The sequence below is a fragment of the Bradysia coprophila genome, unplaced genomic scaffold (assembly GCF_014529535.1).
Source record: "Bradysia coprophila strain Holo2 unplaced genomic scaffold, BU_Bcop_v1 contig_50, whole genome shotgun sequence".
Taxonomy (NCBI): Eukaryota; Metazoa; Arthropoda; class Insecta; order Diptera; family Sciaridae; genus Bradysia; species Bradysia coprophila.
In genome coordinates, this window is record NW_023503751.1 from 1,210,303 (window position 1) to 1,227,764 (window position 17,462).

A 17,462-nucleotide genomic window follows, 5' to 3' on the forward strand; every position below is an offset into this window, starting at 1 on the left:
TCTATCTCGACTAGTGGATCCACGTCTTGGACCACCAACACCTTCGTACTGTCAACATTGGACAAAACTAAGTCTAGCGTCCGGCCTATATCATTCTTAACATGACTAAACTGATTCAAGTTTAACAGCGACATAGCGTCTAATAGAGCATGTGCCATCAGCTTCTTTTGCCCACGAATATTTCGCGGTTCACAAATTCCATCTGAGTTTACGACCCATTCTACTGAGTCAGACAGGTTATAGTCACCAAGAAGCAGAAATTCACTAGTCAGAGGACGTAAACTCACGACCTCTTCGAGCTTCTTGAAATGAGCGTTGTACTGATCGAACGAGCTGTCATGATTAATATATTTCACATTCACAAACAATTTCTCTCCGTCACACTTCTCAACTGACACGCCTCAGAAGTGAAAGACTACTCTGCCCTATGCGTACAACTCGAGCAAATTTCATCCGTTTTTCGTAATTTTTGTTTCATATGGAAGGTAATCAAAGGCCGAATAGAATGTAGTTGAAAAAAAAATTAAATTTGGGTCCTCGGACTGAGGCCGATACTAGGCCCTTTGTGTATTTATACTCAAAAAAATAAAATTTTAGGGCGATTTGAAATTTTTGTTTCATTTGAAAGGAACGTCGTATGGGGCTTCGTAATTGCGCTATGGGCACTTAAACATTTCAACTTCTATTTCATCGTAGATGCAGCCAAACCACATAAGTCCCTATTTGGCCCAAAAGCACATACAATCACCCTTCAAATGGTACCCCACACGACTATCTATGTTTAGTGTACCTCGAGAAATTTCAGTAAGAACAGTGTAAGTCTTTGGTTGAAAACTTCAACTGCACATATTTCAGTGTCAATGAATTTTAAACCCAATAAGTCCCTATTCGGCTAATAGTACGTGTGATTACCTTTCTAATGACACCCCACAAGACCCTGTACGGCTCGTGTAACTGTGCAAATTTTCGGTTTTTGATCACCTTTCACCAGCCACACAAACTTCGAAGTATTTTTTTGAAAGTGATTTTGGCTTCTAGGGTCGAATACCTTTCTAAGCACATATAAAAAAGTCCACTGGAAAATGCGTCCGATTTCGGTAGGCTGTTTTTCAAAAGAAACCCTCTTTTCGCGCTTGTTGCAGAAAACGTTGTATGCAACGCGTTGCGAAAAGCGGTTGTTTTCGTCACACAATGTGATTATCAAACGAGGCGAAGCCGACATCTAGTGACGAAAACAACCAATTTTGGCAACTAGTTGCATAAATAACTATTTCACTATTCAAATATGCATCGTTCACATTAACACCGCTATAATCCCTTTCCTAATCAACTCACACATCAGCTATATACATCTACAATGAGAGCTGACATAAATTTTATTTTATCAGTCCACACAATTTTTTTGATTACCGAATCTAAATTGAAACCGTATGCCACTGTAGAAAAGTTAACTGATTTAACGTGTAGAACCGGACAAAGTGGACGTTTATTCAAATGAATAAAAAGTTTGTGTTGCTCGGTTTCATTATTTCGTTTGTGTACTTCGAGGTGTACTTAGTTGGTGCTGTAAATATTTTGGTTTTAGAGGAAGTCCCATCACCCAGTCATCATTTATGGTAATGTTCAGGATTGATATTACGCATGGTATGATGTGCAGATTGCAACGCCGCGAATACGATGCCAGGGGCGGATCCACCTATGTGCGGTTGAGGCGGTCGCCGTGGGTCAGAAATTGTTTTTTACACAGATTTTTTTTTTTACGAAAACCGCTTGGGTTAGAACAGAATTTTTTTGTTTTCTATCCGCTTGGGTCAGCGCAAAAGTTGGATCCTATATTATGATCTGATGGATTTTTTTGGAAGCCAAAACCCCTATCAAAAAATTCTCCGAAACATGTGGGGCTAATGGGAGACGATCACCACTATATATGGGGACTTTATTTGCACTGAAAGGGGTCATTCATAAATGACGTCCACTACTTTTGGTCAGTTTTAGGTTTTAGACCCCCCCTCCCCCCTCGTCACGCAAAAGTGGTCAAATTTGACCCAATTTTGTATGGAGTGTCCGAAATCGTAGACCCCCCTCCCCCCTCAGTACCGGACGTCATTTATGAATGACCCCAAAGAACATAAGATTATGTTTCTAATGACGCCCCACACGACCCCATACAGTTCGTGTACCTCGAGAAGTTTCTGTAAAAGTGTATTTGTGTGTAAAAGTGTGACCCTATTTGCCCCGAAAGTACATGTAATTACCTTTCTAATGACACGCCACACGACCCTGTATGGCTCGTGTAAATTGTCGAATTTTCAGCCCATTGGTGGTCTAACCTCTAACAATCCTGACCAACCAACTCCTATCCAAAAAGCTTTCGCTCACAATAGCTAATCTAAAGACACGTCGCGCCGGACAACCTTTTTTTCGATTCCAGGAATTCTTTTTTGTTTTAACGAAACTACAAAAGAACTCACCCAATCGAAAAAAAAGAAAGTTTTTCCGGCTCGACGTGTCTTTAGATTAGCTATTGTGCGCACGATGCCCTTTTCTTCTCGAAAGTAAGCCTCGGGGTGAGCACTTATCCCTTCACTCAACCGATGAACTGCCCGAAAAATTTTGCCTGTCCGTCAGTGACAACCTTACCACATCTTGTCACTCATACCATCGTCAAGGTCATCAACAAATTCCAATCTGCTGCAGTTCGGAATTTTTTTCCTACTAAGAAAACGTTTACTTAAAGGTTTCGAACATTTAACAAGGGACTAGCTTCGAAAGGTTATAATATCACTGTACTATCTCCGGACAAAGATGTGTCATCCTCAAATTTACATTACATTCATATGGACCAAGTGTACGAATTACTTTACAATTCGAACGACACGGAGAATGAAGTAAACTTCGTTGATATGGGTCGTCAAGGAGCGTACGGTATGATTACTGAACTGGCAGAGTTTACCCAAATGTTTTGCTTTGGACAAATAACGTCAAAGGGATGGAAACAGTTGGAGAATTATCCAAATGACTTTAAGGTAGAAAACTGCAAACCGACCGATTGATAGACTGATAAGAGTGACGTTCACGGTTTTCAGTTCGATTTAATCATCTACGATTACGTAATGGGCGGGTGCCTGATTGCATTCGCGAATAAATTCATGGATGTTCCAATAATCGGTGTGACTGCAGCGAATGACAATTTCAAAGTAAACCTTTTTTCTCCGCACGCAATTGTACCGGCCATCAGTCCCTACGCGTACATCGATCATGATCCGACAACATTCCTGGGCCGAGCCTTCAACTTTGCAGTGCATATGGCAGATAGAGTTTGTACCCAGTACCATACAATTCCGAAAGTCACAGCCCTCATACGCGCATCGACTTCGTTTACTGATTCGCCCAGTATGTTGGAATTGGGATCGAGATCCATTCTGTATATGACCAATTACGATCCATCGGTTGACGGGATACAACAACTTCCGCCGAATGTAATTCCAGTTGGTGGACTACAGATCAAACCGGCAAATCAGTTGCCAGAGGTATGTTAAACGCTTCTATTAGGGCTTTACTTACCGTTACAAGTATAATGATCGCCGCAGTGATACCAATCTCTTATTTTTGTTTAATCTCAACAATCCCAAAAATCCATAAGGAAATTTAAGATTCATCATGATGCATCACCTCAATAAACCTCAAAAATGTCAGAAGGCCAGGAGAGAACCAAATGCTTGACTGTAAATCACGGACAAACTGTCTGCTGGGAGCGGTGCATCTACACATCTATAAGTAGAGGCAGATCTATGATCCTTTGTTTCCTACTCTTAAACCCCACTCCTTTTGTCAGAGGAACCTGCCGGTTCTTAATTAGAAGTCGTTAAGACATCTGAAGATGGCATATCCTCATACTTAATGGTGGTCAGCTGGATGTAATCTTCACGGACTTCTCCAAAGCATTCGATCAAGTCCCACACACGTTGCTGCTGCTAAAAATTCAGAATTTTGGTATCAAATCAAATGTCCTGCGCTGGTTCCGGTCCTATCTATCAGGAAGAACGCAATTCGTTTTGATCGGAGGAGGTAAATCCAATGGATTCACGCCATCATCAGGAGTTCCACAAGGCTCAATTCTTGGTCCACTACTGTTTCTGTTATTCATCAATGACTTACCAGATGTCTTCACTTCCACCTGTTCGTTATTTGCCGATGATAACAAATTATTCCGTAAGATCGAAAATGCAGCTGACGGTGTTTGCTTACAATCTGACATATCGTCCTTCTCATTGTGGTGTGTCGAAAATGAGTTGAGCCTTAACCCGAAAAAATGTTCCGTGCTGTCGGTAACCTGCAAACCTCAACCAATTGATTATCACTACTACGTCGATGACAACAAGATTGAAAAGAAATCATCCAAAATGGATCTGGGTGTCAGACTCAACAGCAAGCACAGTTTCAACGATCATATATATGAGACCACAAAGAAATGCTATCAACTAACTGGGTTTTTGTTCCGGTCTACGCAGCAATTTAAGCGACCAGAGAGTCTCATCAAGCTCTACTATGCTTATGTACGCAGTAGGCTGGAGTACTGCAGCACTGTCTGGAATCCATATTATCATAAATACTGTGAGCAAATAGAAAGAGTCCAACGGAAATTTACACGAATGCTATATTATAAGTTCAACTGGCCTAAACAAGACTATCCGACAAGACTCAAACGGCTAAAAATGAAATCACTTGAAACTCGGAGACTGGAGTTGGATGAAATGGTTTTGTATAAGATCGTTCATGGTAAAATCGAAACTAATCTATCGTCACGGCTGTGTGTATCTCAACCGCAACGATTCACCCGTCAGAATGCTCATTACCTATTCTACCTACCAACACCCGCGTCGAATATTCAACTTAACTCTCCACTCCACCGTATGCAGAACCATCACAATGTCTATTTCAAGAGTCTGGATATTTTCAATTTGCCGTTTAATCAATTCAAGGCGGCTGTAAAGAGTGCGTATCAGTTCTAGAGAGTGACTGATGCCTCTAGTGATGGGATTTTTATCCTGTATTTTTGAAATTTTTTCTTTGTATTTTCTCCTTTGTATTTATTTGAACTTTTTTCTGATGTTAATTTATTTTTTTTAATTATGCTCTCTCGATCATTGTATAATTGGGCGATAGCCTGTACGTTCCTGATCGTTAAATAAATAAACATAAATAAACATAAACACTGAGTTCCTAACACCCGAAGGTGTTAAACTTGAGAGATGGCAATCCCTAAGGATGTGTTACACCAGTCTCAGATGATAGGCCACAAGATCGGTTGACCTATATATTTTATTGAGATGATCGTTGAGATTGCATTGGTTTGCAAGCACTCCAACTACTCGCCCTAGAGAGAGAGACAATCTCGGTTCTGGTCGTCAGGTATGCCAGCTCATCGTCCTTTTCATTACCATTCACGTCGCCATTTCCCGGTACCCAGTCCACAATCACTTGATTACGGGCTACCAGCTCATTCTAGCCTAGATTTACATTCTTTGACCAGAAGGGAAGTGTAAAAACACCGGTCAAATTAGTTATTAGTCTTAGTTTGCCATTAAATTCAAAACTATCCAGTAGCTTTTACATCCTACTAACTTACCACATTCAATTGAACCAACGAACTCAGTTACATTTTTGATTTTGTCCATTGGCACCATTGACATACAAGAGGTTAGTTCTCGTTACTATCTTGTGGTGGCACCACATAAATTGCGTGTCCAAGCAGTTAAAGAAGCACTAGGTAGCGCCAATGAGAATTCTGAAAGGAAAATATAGCTCACATCTGACTTGATCACAAAGGCAGTAACACATTTAGAAGAGATTTTTTTTTACTATATGTATTTTACATGCTACATTGCTACATGCGTCAAAAACCGTACTTTTCATGTTTCAAGCACTAGTTACGACGCCCAAAGCATGTAAAATCCATTACATAACTTGGGATAAAAAGATGAAAAGTCTCGTTTTCGTGTGTTGATTGACCTCGGCTGCCCCTCGGATCAACAAAATTCACACGAAAATTCTACTTTTCATCTTTTTATCCCGAGTAATGTAAAATACTTATGCTTTTCTGACCTTTCAAGCGTGAGAAGGAAATTCGCGTGAAATGGGAAAAATGTAAAACGCTAAAGAAATACATGTAGAATAAATGGAACGAATTGGATGAAGAAAACCAACAAAAGCGGTATAGACGTATATTGATTGTTGAGTTTAAATTGGAAAAAATAGCAAAATTCTAATCATAAGATATTGTGACACAAAATGGCAATCGGCTGTACCACCTCAGGGCCGTAGCTAGACTCGATTTTCAGGGTGTGCTCAGCTCCGAGGAAAAAAAACATTTACAAATTCATGGTATACCATCCTGTTAAGTTATTCGTCTAACATTATGGGTCTTACACAAACATCATGACTTATTAATAGGTTTGGATCTTTCGTTTCTGGATTTCAATTAAAGGTTTATAAATTCATCGACTGACAGATGTTATGTAAGATCGACTATCTTTTTTTGGACGATGTAATCCATGCTTCCACCACATACTTCGATCTTTTAAAAACGGCTTCAATTTTCTTCTTTCTTCTGCAAATCGTGCAACTCTTGACTCTTGACGTGCAATGGAAGCAAACTACACGATCAAAATTTAATGTTTGCCGTCTGCGTTTGGTCATCAAGTTTCCTTTGCAATTACAATCAAATTGATCAGGCATCTCACGGTTGTATCGCCGTAAGATTTCATAGGATCTAACGTGGGTCTTTCCGGATGTGCATACGGTGTGCAGATCGACTTTGGTTCTTATGCCTTCCTTCGAATACTTAAAGGCTTGTTCAAGGTATTTTTTGGTCCGGCAAGACTCGCAATGTCTTTTAAATACGTTGTGGTCACAACTTTCGTGTGACTCCATTGTTATACTCTTTGAATTTACGGAAAACAATTTTTTTAGCAGTTGATTGGGCTGTAGTCAACGAGTAACTACAGTACAGATACATATTGCAACCGGCTTATATAGACTTTTCTCACACACAATTGTATCCTCCGCGCAAAAGTCCATCTTCATACACACAAAAAAGTAACATTCTCCGCGCAAAAGTCCATGCTTCATACACAAATTGTTGCAAAAGCCCATCATAAAGTCCATAAATTTCCATCGATCAGAATATATACCAGAGAGATGGACAAACGGAATTAAGAATATTGCAGGTACAAACTGGCAGCAAATGGCAATGGATCGTACGAAATGGAAAGAAGTTGGAGAGGCCTACATCCAGCAGTGGATAGAAACAGGCTGAAAAAGAAGAAGAAGAAGAATATATACACGGAAGAACACGCAATTATTGTGTGTATAATGTTATGCGTTGTGTTCTTCCGTGTATATATTCTGATCGATGGAAATTTATGGACGATGGGCTTTTGCAACCTTTTGTGTATGAAGCATTGACTTTTGCGCGGAGAATGTTACTTTTTTGTGTGTATGAAGGATGGACTTTCAAAAGGCGTTCAAAAGTGAAGGCTTGTCAGAGGGTCCCGTAAAGAGTTTTTCGCCAATAACTCAAGAAATAATTATTGTAAATCATTGTTATGCTGTACTAATGTCGGTCATGGGAAGACGTACTACAGGTGGATTGTATGCACTGGTTGGTGCAAGTATATCCAACGACGTATTTCAATTGGAGAACCCGTGTTCCCAGAGTTAATGAAATCACTTGAAGTTTTGGCAATATCACGAAAAGCAAAAAAATACACTAAAATGTCACTTTGCAATTTGTTGACAAATGAACAATGAAAATATTATGAAAAGAATCTTGCATATGTCAATGTCATGTACCAAGAAGGATGATCTAAAACATAGCTAACGACGACCCGTACCTATTCGTATCAAAAGCCTTTAATGTGAAACTCTTCATTTCTCTTACTTCATTTTCTTCTCTGCTGAAAAACTATTCTCCCTTTAAAATCACTTACATTATCCACTCTTTGCCTTGTTATCATATACAACTAAATTGCCGGAGGCAATATAGACAGCCCCGTACGAAGACAAATTTCATAAATTCCTATTTAAACAGCTATTTACCGCTATATTTAACTATATTTCACTATAAATAAACATTTCACAGATAAATATATGCTATTATATAGCTCTATATGCCTGTATATAGCCCAATATAGCTGTATATAGGTATATATCCAAACGGATCGAAATGCGATATTAAACATTGCAACAGAATTTTATGAGAATTTGTTTTCTTCAGCAAGACAGAGTCCAACGGAAGAAACCGAAGATAGACCAATAATAAGAAACGTGGGATCGGAGGATATGCCCGACATAACTGTTGATGAAGTCAAGGCCGCAGTAGCCGAGATGAAAAACAAAAAGTCTCCCGGAGAAGATGGTGTTCCAGTGGAAGCCATTAAACTGGGTGGAGACTCCTTATTAAAGGCAATCACGGCTTTGTTTAATAAATGTCTCCAATGGGAAGAAGTACCAGAAGCCTGGGAAAATGCGGTAATTACATTGCTGCATAAAAAAGGAGACAGAACAAAGCTGGAAAATTACCGGCCCATAAGCCTATTGTCAACACTCTACAAGTTGTTTATGAAAATCATTACGAAGAGGAACACTTACAAGTTCGACTTCTACCAACCTGTTGAACAAGCTGCTTTCAGATCTGGTTTCAGCACAAACGACCATTTGCAGGTGATGAGAACGCTTATTGAGAAGTGTCGTGAATACAACATCGACATAGTCTTGCTATTCATAGACTTCGAAAAAGCTTTCGATTCAGTGGAAACATGGTCGATATTGGACGCATTAGACGAATGTAGAGTAGACTCAAGGTACTCCAACACAATTCGATATGTGTACAAAAATGCTACTTCATGTATAAAACTTCATAAGAGCACGGAGAAATTCAGAATTGGCCGAGGTGTAAGGCAGGGTGACACCATTTCACCGAAATTATTCACGGCGATTCTGCAGAGTGTTTTTAGGAAGTTAAACTGGAGTAAAATGGGAATAAAGATAAATGGAGAGTACCTGAGCAATCTCCGCTTCGCTGATGACATTGTACCGATAGCAGCGAATATAGGTCAGGCTCAGCTTATGCTACAACAGTTAAGTGAAGAGGCAATCAAAGTTGGCCTCAAGATGAACTTATCGAAAACAAAAGTCATGACCAACATCAGGGACGATAGAGAAATCAAAATTGGTGACACTGTCATTGAACGAGTCGACAGCCATGTATATCTAGGACATAAACTGAAGTTAGGTCTCGACAACCAGACTGCAGAAATAAGACGTAGGATTGGTCTTGCATGGGCAGCGTTCGGAAAACTCAGACTAATTTTCAAAAGCAAAATGAATAATAGTCTGAAACGCAAAGTTTTCGACACTTGTGTCCTTCCAGTGCTCATCTATGGAGCGGAAACGTTAACTTTAACGAAAGCATCCGAAGATAAATTGAGAGTGACACAAAGAGCCATGGAACGGAGTATGCTTGGAATAACACTCAGAGACAGAATGACGAATCAATGGATTCGACAACAAACCAGGGTCGTTGATGTCATGGAAAGAATAGCATCTCTGAAATGGAGCTGGGCGGGACATATTGCAAGAAGGACAGACGAACGTTGGACCAAAAAGATCATGAACTGGCGACCATATAAAAGACGAGCTATAGGTAGACCACCAGAGAGATGGACAAACGGAATTAAGAATATTGCAGGTACAAACTGGCAGCAAATGGCAATGGATCGTACGAAATGGAAAGAAGTTGGAGAGGCCTACATCCAGCAGTGGATAGAAACAGGCTGAAAAAGAAGAAGAAGAAGAGGTATATATAGATGTCCGTATATGGAATCCCTGAAACCCCACACACATAACAAATTATTTCCATGTTAACACAAACTCTCTAAGTATCATTTTTCCCAAGATATTTCTATTTTACTAAAATCCAATATGGCCGCCGGCAGCCATTTTGTTAGGAGACCGGAAATAGTACCGACGCTTTACATTCGTTAATATCTTTCAAACAAAAAAAAATCATGAAATTCGGTCAAAATTTACTCGAGATATTGACAAAATACACCACGTTCACTGTACTTCCGAGTAGCCAGATAAGAGCTCACTCCAAGAGACCTAGCTCACGCTCCGGAGAACATAATTTCATAAATTTTTTTTCCCTGATTGGTACGGTCAATACCTATCTAATAAATCTAAAACAGACGAAATATGTTCAAATGTGGCCGACCTACAAGCAAAAACTGCTTGCCGCCCTGTGCCTGTTCCACACCAAGGGGTCTAACTCACGAGTCGGTCATCCGATTTCCATAAACTTTTTTTTTGTCGATCGGTATTGTAAATACCTTTTTTTTGACGTATCACTTACAAGTTTAACGTTTAAATGTCCGGAGATATCTTCGAAAAACCGTAAAGCACCGTGGGCCACAGCTCGGGAGGGGTCGATCCAAAATCACTCATCTTCGAACTTAGCCTGTCTTTTGACATTACCAAACGGGAAAAAAAAGAATTTTCAAAATCGGATGCGTTTTACTCAAGTTATCGTGCAGACAGACAGACGGACAGACGGACATTTTTTTTTCGCGGATTTGGCATCTCTAGACAACCACAATAGGTTTCCCCTTACTCAGGGAGTCCAATTCGACGTGTTACAAACGTATGCGTAAACCTATAAGACCCCAGTACTTCGTACGGGTCTAAAAACGGTAGAGGTACAGCCGATTGCCATTTTGTTTCACAATCTCTTATGATTAATATTTTGCTATTTTGTCCAATTTAAACTCAACAATTAACATACGTCTATACCGCTTTTGTTGGTTTTCTTCATCCAATTCGTTCCATTCATTTTACATGTATTTCTTTAGCGTTTTACATTTTTCTCATTTCACGCGAATTTCCTTCTCACGCTTGAAAGGTCAGAAAAGCATTATTTTGCATTACTCGGGATAAAAAGATGAAAAGTAGAATTTTCGTGTGAATTTTGTTGATCCGAGGCGCAGCCGAGGTCAATCAACACACGAAAACGAGACTTTTCATCTTTTTATCCCAAGTTATGTAATGGATTTTACATGCTTTGGGCTTCGTAACTAGTGCTTGAAACATGAAAAGTACGGTTTTTGACGCATGCAGCAATGTAGCATGTAAAATACATATAGTAGACAAAAATATCTCTTCTAAATGTATTACTGCCTTTGTGATCAAGTCAGATGTGAGCTATATTTTCCTTTCAGAATTCTCATTGGCGCTACCTAGTGCTTCTTTAACTGCTTGGACACGCAATTTATGTGGTGCCACCACAAGAAAGTAACGAGAACTAACCACTTGTATGTCAATGGTGCCAATCGACAAAATCAAAAATGTAACTGAATTCGTTGGTTCAATTGAATGTGGGAAGTATGTAGGATGTAAAAGTAATGAATCCCACAACCATAGTCATAATATAATTGGGCACCTGTAGCAGTACTCAAGAATCGCTAAGACCTCTGCCTAGAAATCAGTAGTCAGGTGCTCCAGACTAAGTAAAATGTTAAGTCTATAGCCGAACTACAGTGAGTAAATCTCTAAAATGTTTGATTTCAGTATATTTAGCTAATCCTTCTGTCACATCTTTTGACAGCTTTTTACGTTTTAGTACGTTTTCTCTCCCAGTAGCAAAAACCCAATCCCAGCAAAAAAAGAAACTATATCGAATGCCGCAAATGCATTTGAAAACGAACATTCGGTGAAATACTTTTTTATCACACCAAATGTTTATCATTTCATACAAATATGTTCATCTTTATAATAACATCGGTGAAAAATTGACAAAATTGCCGACCACGAAAATATGTCGTCGATTTATATGCATTTTTTGTGCATAGCAAAAGAAGACAGGAACAAGCAACGTAATATTTGTCTTACAAGAAAGTTGAACTTTTATGTGAGACCAAATATTACGTTGCTTGATCCTGTCTTCTTTTGCTATGCATAAAAAATGCATGAGAATCGACGACATATTTTTGTGGTCGGCAATTTTGTCAATTTTTATCTATATTTTTGCATGACAAAATTAGGTTTTTTTTTTCACCGATGTTATTATAAAGATAAACATATTTGTATAAAATGATAAACATTTGGTGTGATAAAAAAGTATTTCACCGAATGTTCGTTTTCAAATGCATTTGCGGCATTCGATATAGTTTCTTTTTTTGCTGGGATTGGGTTTTTGCTACTGGGAGAGAAAACGTACTAAAACAATAAAAGCTGTCAAAAGGTGTGACAGAAGGATTAGCTAAATATACTGAAATCAAACATTTTAGAGATTCACTCACTGTATATATCAGCTAAAGCGAATTTACGCATTGATCCCTACTTTCGGGTGAATATAATTTTCATAACGTTGGACACAAGTAAAATCGAGTAAAATTCACTTTGTTAGGTTGCAACTCAACACAGACAATTTTATACTGAGCAACGCAGTTCTGGCAACATTATTACACCAAACATCACAGATGCAACATTATAAATCTTATGTTCACACGAAAGTCGGAATCCGTATTTCTTGCTATTCCCTGAGGGTCTGCGGTACCTTCAGTGTTTATATACTTCGGATCTGCGGTGAAAATGTCCAAAATTGCTCTTATAGCATGAACGAACACTGAGTTGACAAGAGTCAGATTTGGAGGCTTTGGTGATAGCCACCGTGCTAGTCGGTAAAATTAAGTCAAGCATGCATTTGCTTCAACTGTTTCTCAGTTGGTGCAATCATTACCCGTCAGCGTCAGCACTCAACTCATCCTCAAATTACCTTTCTCAATGAAAATCCTTTGCTTGCTTAGCTTACAGTTCTGCAACTTGCTACAAATATTTTGATGTCTCCCATCAACGTGTCAATTCTTGAATGCAGTAAATTTTTCTAGGATCTTCAATCACTCGCCGATGGTGCCACAAATGGACTTATACTATTCTCGTTGGGCACAAACGTGAGAGGGGAAATGTTGGGCAACGAGAGAGTAACCAACATTTTGGAGTCTTTTCGAAAACTTGCGAATTACATTATCATTTGGAAAATTGATTTAGAAGAATTTCCAGTACCATTGCCATCGAATGTAGTCGTACGCCGATGGGTTCCTCAAAATGATATTCTTGGTAATGCGACATCGAGTTCGAGTACTTTGTCCCAATAAATCTCTGTTTGTTTCCTGAGCAGGACATAAAAATACCAAATTATTCATCACCCATGGTGGTCTGCTGAGCACACAAGAATCTATTTATCACGGCGTACCAATGCTCGGAATACCGATATTCTTCGATCAATTCACGGTAACGTTACAGACCAGCAGCAGCAATCAAAATCAAATAACCAATCAAATTCACAGAACATTCGCAGATCGGTTGCTAACGGATTCGCCGATGTGCTCTATGTGAACGATATCTCCACTGAAAGCCTATACACAAAACTCGACAACTTACTAACCCAGCCAAAGTATCGTGAAAAAATTGAGCGTGCGTCGGCAACGTTCCGTGATCAAAAAGAAACACCGCTGGAACGTGCATTGTGGTGGATTGATTGGGTGCTGAGGAATCCGAACACCGACCACTTTCGATCGAAGAACAATTTGCACTTCTTGCAATTGGAATCATTTGACGTTATCGTATTCATCACGGCTGTGCTACTCATGATCGTTTACGGATGTGGATGGTTCGTCAAGATGCTTGTTGGGTGTATCGTTGGAAGTGGAAAGTCCAATAAAAGTAAAAGAGATTGAACTTTTGTTGAGTATTAAGTGTTAGAACTTTCAGGATCCGTGGATGAGACTACGCCAGACCGAAATAGTAAGACGTCTGTTTTAGAGTAATGACCTAGAGACAATGTTTATTCAAGCTCTATATAATGAAATGACACCAATGATAACGGATGGGCATGACGTTGTTAACGTTAGAAGCTACGATGATAATTCACAATGACAACACTCCCTCTTAATGTTAACTAAGTCATCAAAAAATAAAATTCAAGAAATTGATCGACTAGAAATTCTAAGATGCAAACACAAAAAATAATTCAAAATAGCTAAGCCTGAATGCAAAGAATTAAATCAAAAATCATACCCAATCCTTCAGCACAAAACAAATGTTTCTCTTGGTTCAAAGATTTAGATAAAATATCAGCCAACATATCCTCAGTCGGTAAATGTTCCAATAAAAACCTTTCAGTACGTGATCGTTGGAAAAAATCATTAAGTCATCAACGTACACTGCGATGTATGTCCAAAGTTTTTCTTCTACGTCGCCTTGTAAAAATGCAGTGACTGTATCCCATTGCTCAATGTCCAAATCATATTGAGCAGCGAACGATAGTAAATATCGTAAAGAATTGTAGCGAACAACAGGCGCAAAAGTCTCTTCATAATCAATTCCGTATCGCTGAGCGCAACCTTTGATTACCAGTATCGCCTTGTGTCGTACAATCACTCCATCAACATCTCGTTTTATTTGAAAAAAAACACTTGCATGGAATTGCTTTTCGATTCGGAAGTAGGTCCACTAAATTCCATGACTAATTCAGCAAAAGCGAATTATATTCATCCATATTCATCCATCGCCGCGCCGTCTCAATCGTTAATGGGTCGTCCAAAACGATTGCTCGCACTTAGTACGTAATAAAATCAGGCCATAGTATCAGTTGTGGTCTTCGTTCGGAACGTCTAAGTGTAGACTCAACCACAATAGGAGCATCATGCACTGACGTGCCTTCACCAGCACCATTTACGCTTTCAGCATCAGCCACTTCGATATCGCTCATACTATCCAGCGAAAAATTCCATCCGGAATTGGACTGATCAACTACGAAATTATCAATTTGTTCCTCAAATTGCACAATAACATGACTCGAATTGTCTGCAACAAAAAAAATCGAATTTATTGCATCACCAATCACCTGATTCTCTAAGAAGACGATATCGCGCCTAGCCTCTTAACCAAATGTTCCGAAATCGGGCGAAGAAGACGATATCCTTTTGTCTCGTCACAATATCCAACGAAAATATGCGCTTCGGATTTCGAATCCAATTTTCGTCTATTTGCCTTCGGTACATGTACCATCGCTGTACAACCGAAGATTGTCAAATTTCTTCGGGTGTCTTGCCTTCCTAACCGCGGCTTGGTGATCGATTTGTAACAGATACAGCAGTCAACACTGCTTCGACCTAAAAACTCTTGTCCAAATTCGATCCAAACAGCGTACACCGTGCTGTTTCCACTATAGTACGAATCATACGTTCAGCCATTTCGTTCTATCGAGGTGTGCAGGGACATATTGTTTGAAAACGAATACCACACCGTTTGAGATAATCAAGATAAACTCGAGATTGACATATTCGCCACCATTGTCAGCTCGTAAGATTTTGATGGTTTTGCCCATACTGTCCGCAATGATCCGAGATGAACGACATTGAAGCGATTTGATGTTACAGTTGAATTGATTTTCAGCCATCGCTCTGAATTGTCCAAAGACTTGCAGATTTAAACGTTCTAACCGTCGATGCCACAGAGAGAAAGCAGCGATTAACAAAACGTTTAGCAAAAACATATTGTTGATATGTCGGCCAGTCGCGATTAGATCCATATCTTGATCATAAACCTGGCAACCATCCTTCTTGAAAATAACTGTGTGTCCCTTCAGGCAAAGTTGAGAAACGGATAACAAATTTGAAGATAAATCCGGTACATGCAACGCATTACCGATCGAGATTTCATTGTCCATACCTTCGATCGAAACATTGACATTAACGACGCCAGCAGATTTCACTTCCAATTTCTCATAATTTGCAACGACGATGTGATCCGTCGGTTTAACAGTCGAAGATTGCATCCAATCAGCTCGTGGTGTCATATGAAAAAACGATGCCGAATCCAAAAACCATTCGTTGTTGTTCAAAACTTCGTCTGAAGAAACCATAAATGCACCGGGTTTTGGTTTGTTTACATTGGCCGATGACGAAAATGGCATTCCATTCTTCTTCTTTTTAGGACATTCAAAAGCCTTGTCCGAGTTGCTGAATGTCACTGTTTCTCACAGATGGTTCTGTCGTAGCATTGTTCCCATTTTCATTACTTTTTATTTATTTATTTATTTCGTCAATGGCATCCGCCCCCTGACTACTTGCATTTTTAATTTTACAATAAAAGAACAGAAAAAGATTATACATGTCAAGTTGAATGAAAAAAATAGAACAAAAACATAAATAAAAACATTCACCAACGTCACATAGGAGTGAGTCACGTCTCGTTTGACCAATAACCAGAAAGTCGTCAATAGGTCGTTTTCTGAGCCACCTGGAAATGAACGGTTAGTGGTTAGCGGGAGCCAGTCGACTAGACTGGCTCGATTCAGCACAAGTCGATAAGACTCGGAGTTAAGTCGTGAGACCTAAATAACCTAATCGATACAGATTAGAAAAAAACCATAGGTCCAGCATATTTGCAAGTGAAATCAGTCATGACATTTTGATCTTACCATTCAATTTGATTGGAATCTTCAACATTCTAACAGTCGTTTTGAATGAGTTCCGCGGCATACCCTGAAACCAAAGCTGTGAGAAACGGTTAAATTCCAAGCACATGTTATTTATTGGTTCATGGTAACCATACTTAGTCCTGTGTTCATCGACAATGAGTAGATCGTCAGCTCGAGTGGGACGAGGATTTAGAGTAATTCTTCTCGTTATTTCAAATGAATCAAGACCACCACTTAAAAGGTCAAAAGTAAACAATGCACAGGCATTTATCCTGCGTCTAGCAAGCGGTTCAATGTTGATGGAGCAACATCTGTCAATGTAAGGTGGAAGTTTATAGTTCTCGTCACGTCTCACTGATCGTCTGAGTGCAAACATCAAAAACTTCTTCTGAATCGATTCAATCCTATCAATGAAAGTTTCTTGATACGGGTGCCAAACGACCGAAGCATATTCCAGATACGAACGCACATGTGCGAAATATAAACTCTTCAAGGTTTTGACATTCTTAAACTCCTTACAAGTCCTGATGACAAAACCGAGCATCGAATAAGACTTAGCAATTACGTATTCGACGTGTTTACGAAAGGTCAGTTTTTCATCCATGAGAACTCCTAAGTCTTTCACCAGTTTCAAGCGAGTCACCACAGTATCGTTGATAGAGTAATTGAATTCAATCTTTGACCTTTTGCGAGTGAAAGACATCTCATTGCATTTTCTTACGTTTAAATAAAGCTGGTTGACGTCGCACCACCGTAAGAACCTGTTCAAATCTCTCTGAAGAGCAGTAGCATCAAGTACAGTTTTGATCACTTTGAAGATCTTCAAATCGTCTGCATACAACAGATGAGTAGAGGAAGAAAAAACTTTCGTGACATCGTTCATGAACAATATGAACAGAAGAGGGCCAAGATGGCTACCTTG

The 17,462-nt window shown here is 39.3% G+C and overlaps 1 protein-coding gene and 1 long non-coding RNA gene across 2 annotated transcripts; one reads left to right on the forward strand and one right to left on the reverse strand.

Moving 5' to 3' along the window:
* Positions 1 to 2,795: 2,795 nt before the first annotated feature.
* On the forward strand, positions 2,796 to 14,218 carry LOC119082939 (UDP-glycosyltransferase UGT5-like). Its single transcript, XM_037192595.1, has 5 exons — positions 2,796 to 3,026; positions 3,087 to 3,530; positions 12,945 to 13,173; positions 13,235 to 13,347; positions 13,404 to 14,218. Exons 1-5 carry the CDS (start codon positions 2,838 to 2,840, stop codon positions 13,791 to 13,793), a joined length of 1,365 nt encoding a protein of 454 aa, XP_037048490.1. The 5' UTR covers positions 2,796 to 2,837; the 3' UTR covers positions 13,794 to 14,218.
* Positions 4,711 to 6,435, reverse strand: LOC119082941. Its single transcript, XR_005088747.1, has 3 exons — positions 6,312 to 6,435; positions 5,199 to 5,215; positions 4,711 to 4,724 (listed from the first exon to the last, which is right to left on the reverse strand). It is a non-coding gene; the product is annotated as an uncharacterized LOC119082941 (long non-coding RNA).
* Positions 14,219 to 17,462: the final 3,244 nt, after the last annotated feature.

What these genes read in the sequence shown, in the direction of transcription:
- LOC119082939 (XM_037192595.1), top strand. Translation starts at nt 2,838, where the DNA reads ATGGACCAAGTGTACGAATTACTTTACAATTCGAACGACACGGAGAAT. An exon ending in ATTATCCAAATGACTTTAAG is followed by an intron (nt 3,027 to 3,086) that starts GTAGAAAACTGC and finishes CACGGTTTTCAG; the next exon opens with TTCGATTTAATCATCTACGA. An exon ending in CGGCAAATCAGTTGCCAGAG is followed by an intron (nt 3,531 to 12,944) that starts GTATGTTAAACG and finishes AAATTTTTCTAG; the next exon opens with GATCTTCAATCACTCGCCGA.